Source organism: Grus americana, chromosome 4 (genome assembly GCF_028858705.1).
Source record: "Grus americana isolate bGruAme1 chromosome 4, bGruAme1.mat, whole genome shotgun sequence".
Taxonomy (NCBI): Eukaryota; Metazoa; Chordata; class Aves; order Gruiformes; family Gruidae; genus Grus; species Grus americana.
This window is the reverse complement of record NC_072855.1, coordinates 2003787-2017805: the sequence shown is the minus strand read 5'-3', so window position 1 is coordinate 2017805 and position 14019 is coordinate 2003787. Positions and strand designations below refer to the sequence as shown.

The 14019-nt window shown below is 58.4% G+C and overlaps 2 protein-coding genes across 2 annotated transcripts; one reads left to right on the top strand and one right to left on the bottom strand.

The window, feature by feature from the left end:
- Nucleotides 1-122: 122 nt before the first annotated feature.
- PRADC1 (protease associated domain containing 1) lies at nt 123-4457 on the top strand. Its single transcript, XM_054824350.1, has 5 exons — nt 123-450; nt 1515-1615; nt 2317-2426; nt 2858-3025; nt 3882-4457. The coding sequence occupies exons 1-5, from the start codon at nt 396-398 to the stop codon at nt 4000-4002; spliced, it is 555 nt and encodes a 184-aa protein (XP_054680325.1). The 5' UTR covers nt 123-395; the 3' UTR covers nt 4003-4457.
- Nucleotides 4458-4793: 336 nt separating this feature from the next.
- On the bottom strand, nt 4794-12903 carry SMYD5 (SMYD family member 5). Its single transcript, XM_054825446.1, has 13 exons — nt 12779-12903; nt 12445-12553; nt 11599-11738; nt 11269-11390; nt 10484-10553; nt 9944-10048; nt 9445-9507; nt 9152-9222; nt 8750-8856; nt 8120-8176; nt 7167-7261; nt 6834-6904; nt 4794-6265 (listed from the first exon to the last, which is right to left on the bottom strand). The coding sequence occupies exons 1-13, from the start codon at nt 12878-12880 to the stop codon at nt 6127-6129; spliced, it is 1251 nt and encodes a 416-aa protein (XP_054681421.1). The 5' UTR covers nt 12881-12903; the 3' UTR covers nt 4794-6126.
- Nucleotides 12904-14019: the final 1116 nt, after the last annotated feature.

Genomic DNA, 14019 nt, shown 5'->3' with positions numbered 1-14019 from the left:
ACGGGCGGACAGAGCGGCCCCAGCGAGGCGCCTCTCGAACAGCCATAGAGAGGCAGGGACGTGAAGCCGGCCCGGGAGGGCGGCTCACTATTTGCCAGGAGAGGAAGCGGGCACACGGTCTGAGGCGAGCAGCGCTGGCGGATGGAGCTTTATTTGGCAGGGCCGGTGAGGGGACACGGAGACCCCACCGCCCCGAGAACGGACACCGAGCTGACAGAGACCGAGGGCACAACAACCGCTGCCCGGCTCTGCGCAGGCCTCTGCGCCTGCCCTCCCCCGTCTCTCAAGAGATTGATGGCGGCGTTGACCAATAGGAAGGCGCGGGGCGGAGGCACCGCCAATGGGCGGCTGGCGGGCCGAGCGGGGCGGGGCGGTTGGCGGCGCTGGGCGCAGCCATGCTCCGCCGCTCGCTCTGGCTCTGCCTTTGCCTCTGCTCCTGCCCGGCCCGCGGTGAGTGCGAGCGGCCCGCCCGACCCCGGCACCCCGCACTGCCCTGCCCGGCTGCCTTTCCCCTCGGTGCACCCCGGCCCGGCTGCCTTTCCCCTCGGTGCACCGCGATCCGGGTGCATTTCCCCTCGCTGCAGTCCGGCCCCTTTGCATTTCCTCTCCTACGCCCCGATCGGGGTGCATTTCCCCTCCGTGCACTGCGATTCAGGTGCATTTCCCCTCCGTGCATCGCGATCCGGGTGCGTTTTCCCTCGGGGCACACCGGCCTAATTGCATTTCCCCATCCAGTACCTCCTTCTGGGTGCATTTCCCCTCCTGCGCCCCAATTTGGGTGCATTTTGCCTCCATTGCATCACGATCCAGGTGCATTTCTCCTCCGTGCACCGCGATTCAGGTGCATGTCCCCTCGCTGCGCCTCAGCCCCATTGCATTTCCCCTCCGTGCACCCCAGCCTCATTGCATTTCCCCATCCAGCACCCCAATCTGTCTGCATTTCCCCTCCATGCACCCCACCCCATTGCATTTCCCCATCCAGCACCCCAATCCGTCTGCATTTCCCCTCCTGCACCCCAATCTGTCTGCATTTCCCCTCCATGCACCCCACCCCATTGCATTTTCCCATCCAGCACCTCAATCCATCTGCATTTCCCCTCCTGCACCCCAATCTGTCTGCATTTCCCCTCCATGCACCCCACCCCATTGCATTTTCCCATCCAGCACCCTGTCCTAGGTGCATTTCTTTTCTGGGCACCTCAGTCCAAGCACATTTCCCGTCTGCACACTCCGATCTGGGTGCACGTCACCCCTATCCGCTCCATGATCCGGCTGCATTTTCCCCTTCCCCCCGTGCACCCCAGTCCCAGTGCCTTTCTCCCATCTCCTCTCGCAGCACCCCAGGCTGAACCCGGCATTTTGGGTCTTCTGCCCTGGTGCCCAGCTGGGAGCTGCACTGCCAAAGGGCACGTTCCCTTCAGCATGGTGCCGCTCAGGAGCAGCTAGTTGGGTATTTTCCCTTTTTTCAGGAACTTTCCCTTTTGTTTTCTCTGCCTCTCTCCATGCACACCCAGGTTTACGCATCCACGAGTACTTGTATTTCCAAGTGCTGAGCCCTGGGGACATCCGCTACATCTTCACCGCCACACCGGCCAAGGACTTTGGTGGCGTGTTTGTAAGTATTAAGAACTTAATTTGTCTTGGCCCCCCCCACCCTGTCCTACTATTTCTCAATTGCAGGGCCCAGTGATTTGAAGCCTTTTTAAAAATGGAGCTAATTGCTCTTCCGTGAGCCATCCCTTAGGAAGGAGGCACACCTTGGTCCCTGCCTTCGGCCTCAGCAGGCTTTTGGAGGGAGAGTTTGGCCCCACGTGTGTTCAAGGAGCACACGCCCCACTCTTTCCTCCTCTGAGGGCTGAGACAGGCACAGCCATGGCCCAGGAGGGCTGGTTGGGCTCCCGTGGGGAACAGCAGAGATAAACCTCGGTAAGACTTCCCTGAATAAACCCGGGGTTGGGATGGGGTTGCAGGAGCAGATCTGCTAGGAAGCACATGGGACATTGAGGAGTGGAGGACAAGACACTTTCTGGCTCTGTGCAGGTTCCCCAGGAGCACTTGTATGTATGGACGATGTTGTGCCTCAGTTTCCCCTTTTCCCCTCCCCATGGTGACAGCAAGATCTAGGCAAGCTGTTGAGTGAGGTCAGGATGGCTCTGCAGGGGCTGGAAAGGGGCAACCAGGAGCCCTAAATCTCCCCAAAAACACACCCCACATGGAGATGAGCAGGGCACGGGACAGCGGGGATGGCCGCAGTGGGGCTGGGGACAGGAAGCAGCCCCGATCCCCCCTCGCTCACCCCTGCCTGTCTCCTCGGAGAACACAAGGTACGACCAGATCCACCTGGTCCCGGCGGATCCCCCCGAAGCCTGCGGAGAGCTGAATAATGGCGTCTTCATCCAGGACCAGATTGCCTTAGTGGAGAGGGGGTATGTGTGACGTCACGGGAGCTGTTTGGGGGGGACCCTTGGACAGGAGGGGAGCTGCCCGCATGGCAGAGGGTGACAGTGCCATGGCCACATTTTACTGTCACCTCCAGCGTCTTCCTAAGACTTACCTCACATGGGTATATGAGAAAAATGAAACACCAGAGCATTTCATGGTGTGTCTCTTAGAAAACAGCCTGCGTTAAGTTGGAAAAAGCCCTATTTTATTTTATTTTTTCTTAGGAGAAAGTGGCAGAGTGGGGGCAGCCTGTGCCTAAAATACAGGCTCAGAGAGGAGCAGGGTTTGGGGGAGGCACGGGGCCAGGGAGACAGTCCTGGTTTGGGCACCTCCACGCAAGCTCTGGCATTTGCAGGTTTTGTACCTGCCAAGGATCTGCCTGCGGCCACCAAAGGTTTGTCACTCTTTACCCCAGGGGTTGCTCGTTCCTGTCGAAGACGCGTGTCATCCAGGAGCATGGCGGACGGGCGGTGATCATTGCGGATAACGCCTATGATAATGACAGCTTTTACATCGAGATGATCCAGGACAGCACCAGGCGGACAGCCGACATCCCTGCTCTCTTCCTGCTGGGCAGGGACGGGTAGGTACCTTGGCCGAGAGCCATGTCATCTTCCCAAGTGCAAAACATCTCATGGGAAGGGCCAAGTGACAGCCTTGTCCCCACAAACCAGGGACACCTCTTTATCTTAAGGGCAAGTTTAGGGTCCTGCACCTAGAGAAGAACAACCCCAGGCACCAGTACAGGTTAGGGGTTGACCTGCTGGGAAGCAGCTCTGTGGAGAAGGACCTGGGAGTCCTGGTGGACAACAAGCTCTCCACGACCAGCAGTGTGCCCTCGTGGCCGAGAAGACCAATGGTATCCTGGGGGGCATAAAGAAGAGCGTGGCCAGCAGGTTGAGGGAGGTTCTCCTCTCCCTCTACCCTGCCCTGGTGAGGCCACATCTGGAATATTGTGTCCAGTTCTGGGCTCCCCAGTTCAAGATAGACAGGGAACTACTGGAGAGAGTCCAGCCGAGGGCTACGAGGATGAGGAGGGGCCTGGAGCATCTCTCGTATGAGGAAAGGCTGAGAGAGCTGGGGCTGTTTAGCCTGGAGAAGGCTGAGGGGATCTCATCAATACTTATAAATGTCTAGAGAATGGGACCAGACTCTTGTCAGTGGTGCCCAGTGACAGGACAAGGGACAATGGGCACAAACTGGAACATGGGAAGTTCCATCTCAATGTGAGGAAAAACTTCTTCACTGTGAGGGTGACTGAGCACTGGGACAGGCTGCCCAGAGAGGTTGTGGAGTCTCCTTCTCTGGGGAGATTCAAAACCCACCTGGATGCAATCCTGTGCAACCTGCTCTAGGTGATCCTGCTCTAGCAGGGGGGGTTGGACCAGATGATCTCCAGAGGTCCCTTCCAACCCCTACCAACCTGTGAATACTTCCAGGTACATGATCAGACGCTCCCTGGAGCAGCACGGGCTCCCCTGGGCTGTCATCTCCATTCCCGTCAACGTCACCAGCATCCCCACGTACGAAATGATGCAGCCCCCCTGGACCTTCTGGTAGCAGCAGGAAGCTGCGGCAGATCGAGGATCCCAGGAGCTGGCCCCTGGGACCAGGTTTGAGGAAAGGGTCCCAACGCGCTCCAGAGATCCCACCGCCCAGCCTTGCCGGATTCAGCAACGGGGAGATCTTTCTGCTGCCGCTGGCACGCGGCTGAAGGGCAGCCACCAGCGCTCGCGGTGGGAACCTTGAGCCTGGCACTGAGCACCCTTCGTAATGACGTTCTGGGAGGGAGGTGATGGCCCAGAGCAGGCCAGCACTTTCCCAAGAAACATTTTAACGACGCGTGAGAAACCACCGCTAATTTGTGCTGCTGATTTAGAGGGATGCAGGGTTACACGGATGCGATCTGACAGGGCTGGGAGGGAGAATGAGATACAGGCTTGGTCTGTGCTAGCAGGGCTCGCTCAACGTCTGTATATTTTTGTCTGAGCTAATGAAGTCTGAACAAGTTTTAGAGAAAGAGGAGTTTCTCTTTTTTTCATCAGCTAGGGGACAAAGGAACAGATCTCATCCCCTAACTACATTTTTCCTAGTAAACTTCCTCAGGTGTGTCCTGCAGCTGGGGCCCCGTGGAGCACAGCTCAGTCACACACTGGGGCAGGAATAGCCTCCGGGCACAGCCTTGCCTCCAGCATCCGTCCCCAAGGTCAGAGGCCCAGAGCCCAGACCTCAGTGGGCATCTATTCCCTCATCCCCAGAGCTCCCCATCCCCACTGGGACCAGCCCCCAGATCGTAACCCTCATCTCTGCGCTTGCCCCCCTCCAGTTTAGCAGTACAAACGACACAGCCGTGCTTCTCACCAGTCTCGGTTTATTACGGACACTGAAGGGCAGGCGGCCCCAGGGCGGCCGGGGACGAGCAGTGGGGTGCAGGGCTGGTGGTGATGGTAGTGTCAGAGGTGTCCAGCTGCAACATCGCCCTCGGTCCTGCAATCCAGCTGCCGCGGGCTCAAAGGAAAGCAGCGTCAGGAAAACAGCTCCCCAAAATCCAAGAGAGGAGGAAAATACCCCAACCTGCTGCCTGCCTGTTGCTTGGAGCCGCCTCCTACCCTCCAGCTGCGCAGGCTGCAGATGGGGACACCCCTCGAGGGTGGCTGGCAGTGTGGAATGGATGACAACGCTCAGCTGCCGGTGACATGTCCGTGGTGGGCCCGTTAAGCTCGGTGTGGGGAAGCACACAGCGCCACGCTGCGTCCCTGGCCACGGCGGCTCCCTCCTGAAGCAGCCTGCAGCCAGATGGCCTGGCGGGATGGCTCGCTCTCTGCAAAACCCAAAATGTTTTTTGGGTTTTGGATGGTGACTGCTTACGCAACACCATAGCCCATGTCTGCTCTGGGCTGGCAGCAGCCTGGCCGTTCCCCCTCCCCGAACAGCCTGGCAATTGCTGCACGGGGCTTTGCATTGTGTAAAGGACGGGGCCAAGGTGGGAGGAAGGTCCCCGCCAGGGTCGGCTCCACTCTTCCCGCTGGACTCTGGCATCTGAGCCACCCATAAGGTGTCTCTGTCCCACCCGCAAAATCGTTTTGCCCCTTGCTGCTCGCCGAGCCAAGGCGTGGAATGGAGTATATATAAGGACCCCAGCTCCTTAGTGTGTAGATAGTGCTAATATAGACATTAAATAGTACCCCTCGTGCACAAACACACGTACGCACACACACGTTCCCCTCGTCCCTGTGGGGTAGGAAAGGACATGCTCCTCCGTATCCACGGCCGGCACGGACACGGCAGAGCAGCCTTGGAGGCGGCTGCAGGGCGACCACCATGACATGACGTCCCAGGGGCTGACTGGACCCTGCTCTCCTCCAGCCTCCCCTGCAAGCGCCAGTCAGCCCCTCCGGGGACCGGGACGCGGCAGGGGGCCAGCGGCTCATGGCCTGTCCTCACAGGGAGGATGGGGACGGCCTGATGCACACACACACACACGCACAGCGCACAAGAAGGACAGGCGGGAGCAGGGCCTGCCTCCGGCTCCCCCGCTGCCCCACTCTGCCAGACCTCTGCACCCACCATGGACACGTGGCCTCCCACCCGACCCCACAACACAACCCTGTTTCTAGTATTAAAGCTGCTGCCTCTCGGAGGAACCCCCCGTCCCTTTCCCTTTCCTCTTGCCCGGGGCCAGGATCAAACGTCAGTCATCTCGTCCTCCAGCTCAGCATCATCTGTCTCCCCTTCACCCTCCTCCTCTTCGTCAGACGTCACGTCAGCATCGTCAGCTTGCGCTAGGCACTTGGGACACGAGCAGGTAAACAAGTAGTTCTCCCTGGAAAAAGGAGGAGGAGGAGTGATGGCGTCGAGACAGGCACAACCCTAACACTGCTGCTGGCAGGGGGTCGGGCACAGAGCAGCCAGGAAGGGGCTAAATATGTTAAACCTGGGGGATTTTGGGTTCGATCATGCTGGGCTCAGGTGGGATGGAGGTAGTCTGGGTGGAGAGGGGGGTTTCTCAGCCCTGCAGGGGTGATGGGACACGGGAATGGTGACCATCAGCAGGAATCCCTACCCTTGAAGGGTAGAGAAGGAAAAGGAAGGTGGGTTGGGACAGCCAGGCCTTGCAGGAACGACCTGCAGGGCGGTGCAAGTCTGCAGAGAGAGAGGGGGGGAGCCCAAATCCTCAGTCCCTCAGGCTACAACATGTAAGAAGGAACTGCAAGGAGCTCGAAGCACCAGAAGCACCACATGCTACGTGCACACCCTGCCACGAGCATGCTGGCTTGCACACCAGCCTGGGCACAACCACATGCAGGGCCCCGAGGCAGGGGCACAGCCCAGACTGACTGAGGGTGCAAAGGGGTGCCGTGTCCCCCCGGGTTCCTTCAGGCAGCCCCTACCTGAGTATCTTGTTGCGGCTGTGTCTGCTCCGCTCCCTCTGACAGCAGTCTAAATAACTGATGCAGATTTCCTGTGAGCAAAGAGAAACAGGCTGGGCTGAGAATTACTTCCCACAAACCCAAAGCAGCAGGATTTGTACCAGTCCCTCTCAGAGTCAGACAGAAACACGGGGTCTGGCAGCCCCTACATGGGATGAGGCGTGAATTCCTCTGCCAGGACAACACAAGAGACGGGAGGTGCAGGGCTGGGGTCCGTGGGGGATGTAGGGGACACAGGGACCCTCTGCCAAGGTGCGATGCCACCCCAGGTCCATCCAGGCCCCGCTGTCGCACCTCTCCTGCTTCAATGTCCTCCAGAGCCGTCAGATGCAGGAGAAAGTTGTTTTCCGGGAAGGATGTCTCAGCATTGGGGATGCAGCTGTGGTTACCTACAGGGAAGATGGGATGCAGCTATGAGGGCATCTCCAGAGGAAGGGGAAGGCAGAGGCAGGGTCAGAGACCCCACACAGCCCACAGGGCTTGTGCCTGCCCTTCTGCATGGCCCAGGTGTGTGGGAGCCAGTGCCTTCAACTGGGAGGGCTGTGGCCTGGCTAAGGCTAAGACAGCACATCGCTGTGGCCACCCAAGTGGCCTCAGTGACACCAGCAAGACACCCTCCACTCACACTGGGGACTACGGGGTCTGGCGGAGCAGGGTGCAGGGACAGGGCTCCCTTAGACCCACAAAAACCACTCAGACTAAGCAAGCTGTCCTGGATGAACCCCAGGAATGCACAGCACCACCTCTGCCTCCAGGTGCTGAAGGAAGGATGCACAGGGCAGCACTTATTCTTCACCTCCCAGCTCTCCCAGCAGCCAGTCCCCAGGCCCTGCTCATCCCCACTCTGTGGTTAATGCTTAGGAGAGAAAGAAGACAACTCTGGGTGCTGGGACATCCTCTCCTCCATCCCCATGGCCTGGCCAAGAAAGGCTCCCTCCCTTAATGGTTTGTCCAGCTCTGTTTTGCTCAGACAAGTCTCTTTGCCAACTGCATATGCCGCTCCCAGAGCCTGTGTCACATTCGAGTTAATTCAAGCCAGGACTGACCATGTCATATCAAGACAAGATGCCAGGAAACCCCGAGAGAGCAGCCAGGCCTCAGGGTAGCACTCATCCCACCCCACCCCACCCATGGATGTGAAGCACAAACCCCTTTCTCCAAAAGCTTTTAGGAAGAATCGAGCCAGTCTAGCCCAGGACATCCCATTCCTCGCTACCAGTTTTCCTCCCAGGCTTTGTGTTACTTACAGCAGCTCTGCAGCACGTAGAGACCCGATCCCTCGCAGTTGAGGAACTCTCCTGACTCTGCAGCACAGAGACCGGGTTTAGAGCTTTGCATGGGCCAGTCTGGCTCTTCCACACGCGCAGCTCAGCACAAGCACAAAGGGATGTCTGTCAACGCTGAACGCACCCAGCCAGCGCTGCTTTGGGGGCTGGGTGCGTGAGGGTGGTTCCCAAAGCACACTTCCCTCCCCGCTGGGAAGGGACGGAGGACATGAAGAATTGCACCCCCGTTTCAAGTGTGCGCTCCCTGGCCTGTCCCTGTACTCACACAGCTGCATAGGTCAAGTAAGTGATAAACAGGTCTTTGAACACTCAGTGTAAATGGGACTTGTCTGCACAGGATCCCTCCAGATCAGCCCTCCACCCATCCCGACCTGCCACAGGTCATGCTGCCCACAATCTTGGACCTGGCCATGTAGCGAGCCAAAGACAGCAGACATGGCTCACATGGACCAGGGGAAGTGGAATCTCCCAGTCCCTGTGGGAACCTCGCCTGGTCCCTGAACACTGGGAGGAGACTCCAGCAGCAGAAACCCCACCATGTCCTGTGAACAGAACTGCCTGGCGCTGCCCATGATCGCTTCAGAGCCTCACCCTTCTCGATGTCCTTGTAGAGCTGGTCGATGAAGGCATCCAGTTCCTCTCGCTGCAGCATGGGGAGATCCAGCGCATCGCAAGCATGCACCCACTGGCTCAGAGAGCTGTCGGGAAGCAGAGGGACGCCATTATAGTCTCGCAGTGCTGTCGGCACACGGTGGGACCTCGCAGGGGGATCTAAGGGTTAAACGCAGTGGCTCTGAGTGGCCAAGGTCTGGCAGAGGGACGCAAAAGGGTTGGACACAGCCAAGAAGAACTGCTTTTAAGTTCGCCTCTCAGTCCCCCTCTCTTACATCTGAACCCAGGCAGTACCCAGGCCAGCGTGGATTTACAGACTGTACATCCCGTCCGTGCCACACCTCTGCTGCCCTGCAAGGAGCACCCAGACAGCCCCATTACCTTGTTCCTATGCCTTGGCCATTGGTCCCAACGAGGGCAAAGAGGGATCGAAAGCCTTCTGGAGTGAACCACTGCAGAAGGGAGATGAGAAAGCAGCTAAGCCCAGGCCAGCCTGCAGCAGCACCCCACTCTGCAAACGTCTCAAATCCCACAGGGAGCTTTGGGAGAAGCAAGGAACGGGTAGAGTCCCAGGGGAAGCCCTGGCCTTCGAGGCAGACGTGACCCAGGGGGGCTGGCGCCAAGCGGAGGGTCCCACCATGCTCCTGGGCTAGTCAGGAGGCAGCTTGACTCACCCTGCTGAGATGTTCATCGTAAAGGGCTTCGGTGAAGAGCAACCGCAGCAGCTCCAGCTGGCCCTGGCAGAATACGGCAACACCGTCAGGGTGGGGAGACGCCATTGGCAATCAGACCCAGGCTGACGGCCAAGCCCAGCACAGGCTAGAAGGCTCAGGAGTCAGGCTCCTCATCCTTCCCTGCGAGGCTGGAGGCTGCTGCAGCAGCAAAAGCCACCTATTCAGCAGCTAAATATCACCCTGTCCCATCTCACAGCAGAAGCATCTCCACCACAGGAACGAGCAGCGTGTCCCACTGAAGCACCACAAGCCCAAAGCCCTCTAAGCAACCCATTTCCTCTCTGTCAGGTCAGCCAGCCCCTAATGGGGGGCTTTGTGCCCTCACGTTGAGCTTGGGATTTCCAGTGTCTCCCATCCCAGCTGTAACAGGGCCCCGTGGGCTCACAGACACAGGCAGGGAGAGGGCAGGCTCAGGGATTCAACACATCCAGGCCCTCACCTTAAATTTGTCCCCCAGCAGCTTGTGCACAATCTCCTCTTCTTCATTTGCTGTCTTACTGCAGAACTGGGAGAAGGCCTTGATCCACCACTCCTTGTCTTTAGCCTGACAAAGGAATCAAGCAAAGACAATGCACCGACACTGCCTTCCTCCCCAGCCAGGAGAGAGCAAGGACAGGACAAGCCCCGCTGAGCTCAGAGGTATCCAGCCTGCTATCAGGAACTACCAGAGGCAGTTGCATGGTGGTAGTTTATTGTCAGAGTAAATGCTGAGAAAGCCAGGCCAAAGAAACAGAGCCAAAGGAAAGCTTCAGTTCTGGCTAACTATTTTGGTATGGAAAATAAAAGACATGCTTGGCTCAGGACATAGGAACCCCCTTTGCTGCCTGCTGTCTCCATAACCAGGGACCACTAGACAGTGAAATCTACTCAAGCAGGATCCCACGAGTCGCTAGAGAAGAGATCACTCCTTGGGAATAATAGCCACAACGGGATGAAGAAACCACACATCGGCCACTGTGGCTCCAAACTGCAGACCTACCTGTTTGACAGTGGCGACCATCCGGGCCATCAACATGATGCTGGAAGTCTCCGGTGGATAATGCATGTTTCTGGGGGATAAGAATGGAGGAAAAAGATGAGTGGATCAGTGCTGGTATGGAAGTAAAAAGCTGGACGGAGGCAGAGGCAGCTGCCGTCCATGTGGTCAGGCCCGCACTCATCTGTCACACTGAGGCAGCCAGTGCAGCTTCGCTCATCCAGCACTGCTGAGGGCGAGGAGAAGCCTGCACCCACCTGCCTGCTCTAAGCATACAAATAATCCCCTACATTCCTCTTAAACTAGAGCCTGGGTCCCACACAAAGCCCAGGGCTGCAGCGAGAGCTGGGGTTTGTGACGAGCTTTGGGTCAGGGATGTTGTTTCTCCCCTCTGCGCCCATTTTGCCATCTGCAAGCAGGGACAGCAATTTAGGTACCCACAGGGGTGCTACAGGAGCATCTCCCAGAGGCTGGAGATCTGCAGGACCACTATAAAATTGTGGGAGTGAGGGATGCGCGGCTCAGTGCTTTGTAGCTCTTTACTGAGAGAAAAATAAGAACTTCTCAGCCATGTGTCCAAACCCTTGCGCTGCCAACACAAATTCACCTGCTGCCCAACAAGCATGTAAAGCTGGGCAGCGTCCCACGGCCATCACCACCCTCCAGCCACCCCATGCAGGGATGCAAAGCAAGGACGGTCCTCAGCCCTGGTCACAGGCAGCATCACCCAGCCCAGGAGAGCCACCTCCTCTGCCCATGGAGCAACAGGCAGGTGGTCGGTCCCCTACCTCCATGCCTCCTGCAGCTTGTTGAGGGGGTGCGTGGGGTCGTCACGGGACGGGCCAAGGCAGAGGACCTGGTGGTACTGCTCCAAAGCGGCCTGCCTGCATTCAGCACTGCAGTACATCACCTAGAGCGAGGGGCACAGTGCCCGGCATTGGCTACGGCAGCAGGAAAAGGGGGTCCTAGGCCCACCTGTGTCCCCTCCCTGACCATCTAAGCCCCAGCTCTTTAGCCATCGCGATGCAGAAGGGAAAGGCAGCGCAAGTGCCTGGCTAGATGCTGTACAGGAGTCGGCAATCCGAACAAGACCACGGTCCCTCCCGGCAGCCCCGTACCTGGCAGCGGGGACACTGCTGGTGCAGGTCTTTCCGGATGCTGCATTGCTCCGGGTGAGGCAGCACCAGCGAGCTCTTCCCCAGCAGCCGCTGGGCATTTTCCTCTGCCGTCTCCAAAGCCCGCAGGCAGTGATCGCAGGCTGTGGGGAGACAGGATGGACAGGTGCCACACTGAGACCACAGCGTTCAAAAAGGAAAGGAGCCAGAGGCCAGGGCAAGACAGTGTGACTGGTACCAACACCATCAGAGAGGACCATCTCCCAGCTGGAGGCACCAGTCTCTTACCACTCCCTCCATAGGAAGGACAATTTCTGCTGCAATTTAAACACCCCGCCCCAGCCCTCATCTGCTGCCCTGTAACACTGGGAAGTGTTTAAGGGCCGTATGATGGCAAGCGCCCCAATGTCACTGACCCATGATGGAGCACAGCAGAGTCTAGGCAGAACAAAAAAAAGTTTAAAATCCTGCTCTTACAACCCTCGTTTTTTATTCTGACACCTCTGGAGAGTGCTGGCACCTTTGCAGGCTGTACCCCACTGTGGTGAGACTAGGATAGGACACACGCCACTAAAAAAATCGGGGTTCCCACACAGACGGTGCCCAAGGGTGGCACATGGTGCTTCCCGCCAGGGCTGATGGAAGTCACCATCCCTCAAACGACCCCAATGTCTTCAACTTCTCAACTGTTTGCTCAGCACAGAGGCAGAAACAGCAGCAGGGCCACCTTCCTGGCTGTGCTGAGACAAACCCAAGCCCTTTCCCTGAAAACCAGGCAGCTCCTTTGGGACCCGCGGTCACCTCTCCGGGGCAGGCGATGGGGACATGCCACCACCGCCAGCCACTCACCTCGGTAGTTGTACAGGGCGTTCCATAGGAACTGGGACGACACCACCGGCCTCTCCACGAAGACAGTCTCTCCTTTGCGGATGTTCTTGGTGGCGAACAAGCCTTTTCCCTTCCGAGGGAGAGGCGCGGGTCAGGGGACGCACCCGAAGCCGAAACCCACCTCGGGGCTGAGGGTACATCACCCCCCGCCCCGCCCAGCCTGAGGGGAGGCTGCTGGGCTTTTACCTCCCTTTTCCCCCCAAAATCGGCTCTGCCGCAGCGTGAGGGAAGGGAAGAACTCCCGCGGCGGGAGGCGGGGGGGGGGGGGACGATCAGCCGGCACCGCCGGACTCACCTTGGCGCTACTGATGAACCGCGCCTCCGCGGCGGTAGCGGCCCCGGCCCCAGCGCGGCTCCCCAGCACGGCGCCGCACACGTCTCCCGCCGCAGCGGCCATCTTCGGGCGGCGACTTCCCAGCTCTGACCCGCCGGGGGCGGGCAGCGTCTCTTCCTCTTCCGTCCCCCTCACCCGCCGCCCCGTACGAAGATGGCTGCCACCCCCAGCTCCGGGGTCCGCGCCCGCCATCACATTACACCCCCCCCAGCCCCCGGGCGGGCGGGGGCCGGCGGCCATTTTAGCCCCCCCCCTCAGCCCACCGCCAGCCTCAAAAAACACCGCCAAAAAGTCCTGAAACGGGTCTGCGGCGCTTCCACAGCCACTCAGAAACCAGACAGGAGTTTTGCTGCCTCTCCCCTATTAATTATTATTATTTTTAACCGTACAGCCGGGGGGCGAAATAGCCGTCATATCCCTCTCAGGTGGGAATGCTAGGTACCCCCTCACAGAGTGAGACAGTTTTCAGCTGCCCCTGTGCACCCAAAACTGGCCCAGCTTTTGCAAAAAAACCTTTCAAAACACTCTAACGTGGCCCCTGCACCCTCGCCGCCTCCTGCTAGGTTGTCTGCAAACGCCTAAAATCCACCAAAACGTGTGTTTAGTTATATTTACTAATTCACACCGGCGCTGCCAGCGCCCATTCAGACTCAGTCCTGCTCTCCATCAACCAGGTGGCTGCAACGGGTTTGGGAATATGGGACGATTTCATATTCGGGGCGTTTTGGGGTGTTTTGGAGTCACTAGATGTCACTGTCGGCTCGTGGCGGGGATACGACACCGGTTGGTAAAGCTGTGCTGGGTGGATGACTGGATCCGGCCACCTCCACACCCAGGCCAGCAGCCCATGCAGAAGCATGGCCACAGAGCAGGACACCTCCCCGGCCACCCGGCCAGTGACAAGGGACAGACAAACTGCCTGGGACACCTTCCCCATCTGTATTTTGGGGTCTGGCCCCGGTGAACCCAGCAGCAGGCAGCGCTCCACCACACAATGCCCATCCAAGGGGTCTACGAGGACCTAGACACAGGTGGAGCCATGCTACCTTAGGACTCCTATTTCAATTACATCTTCATACTAATAGTAGGAAGACTAGTCATTATTGTAATAACAGCATTGCATGTCCTGTTTTTCTAAGGTTTTGGTGCTAAGTGGTGAGGCATTTCACCCATCGAGCATCAGCTTGAGTCGTGGTCTGGCC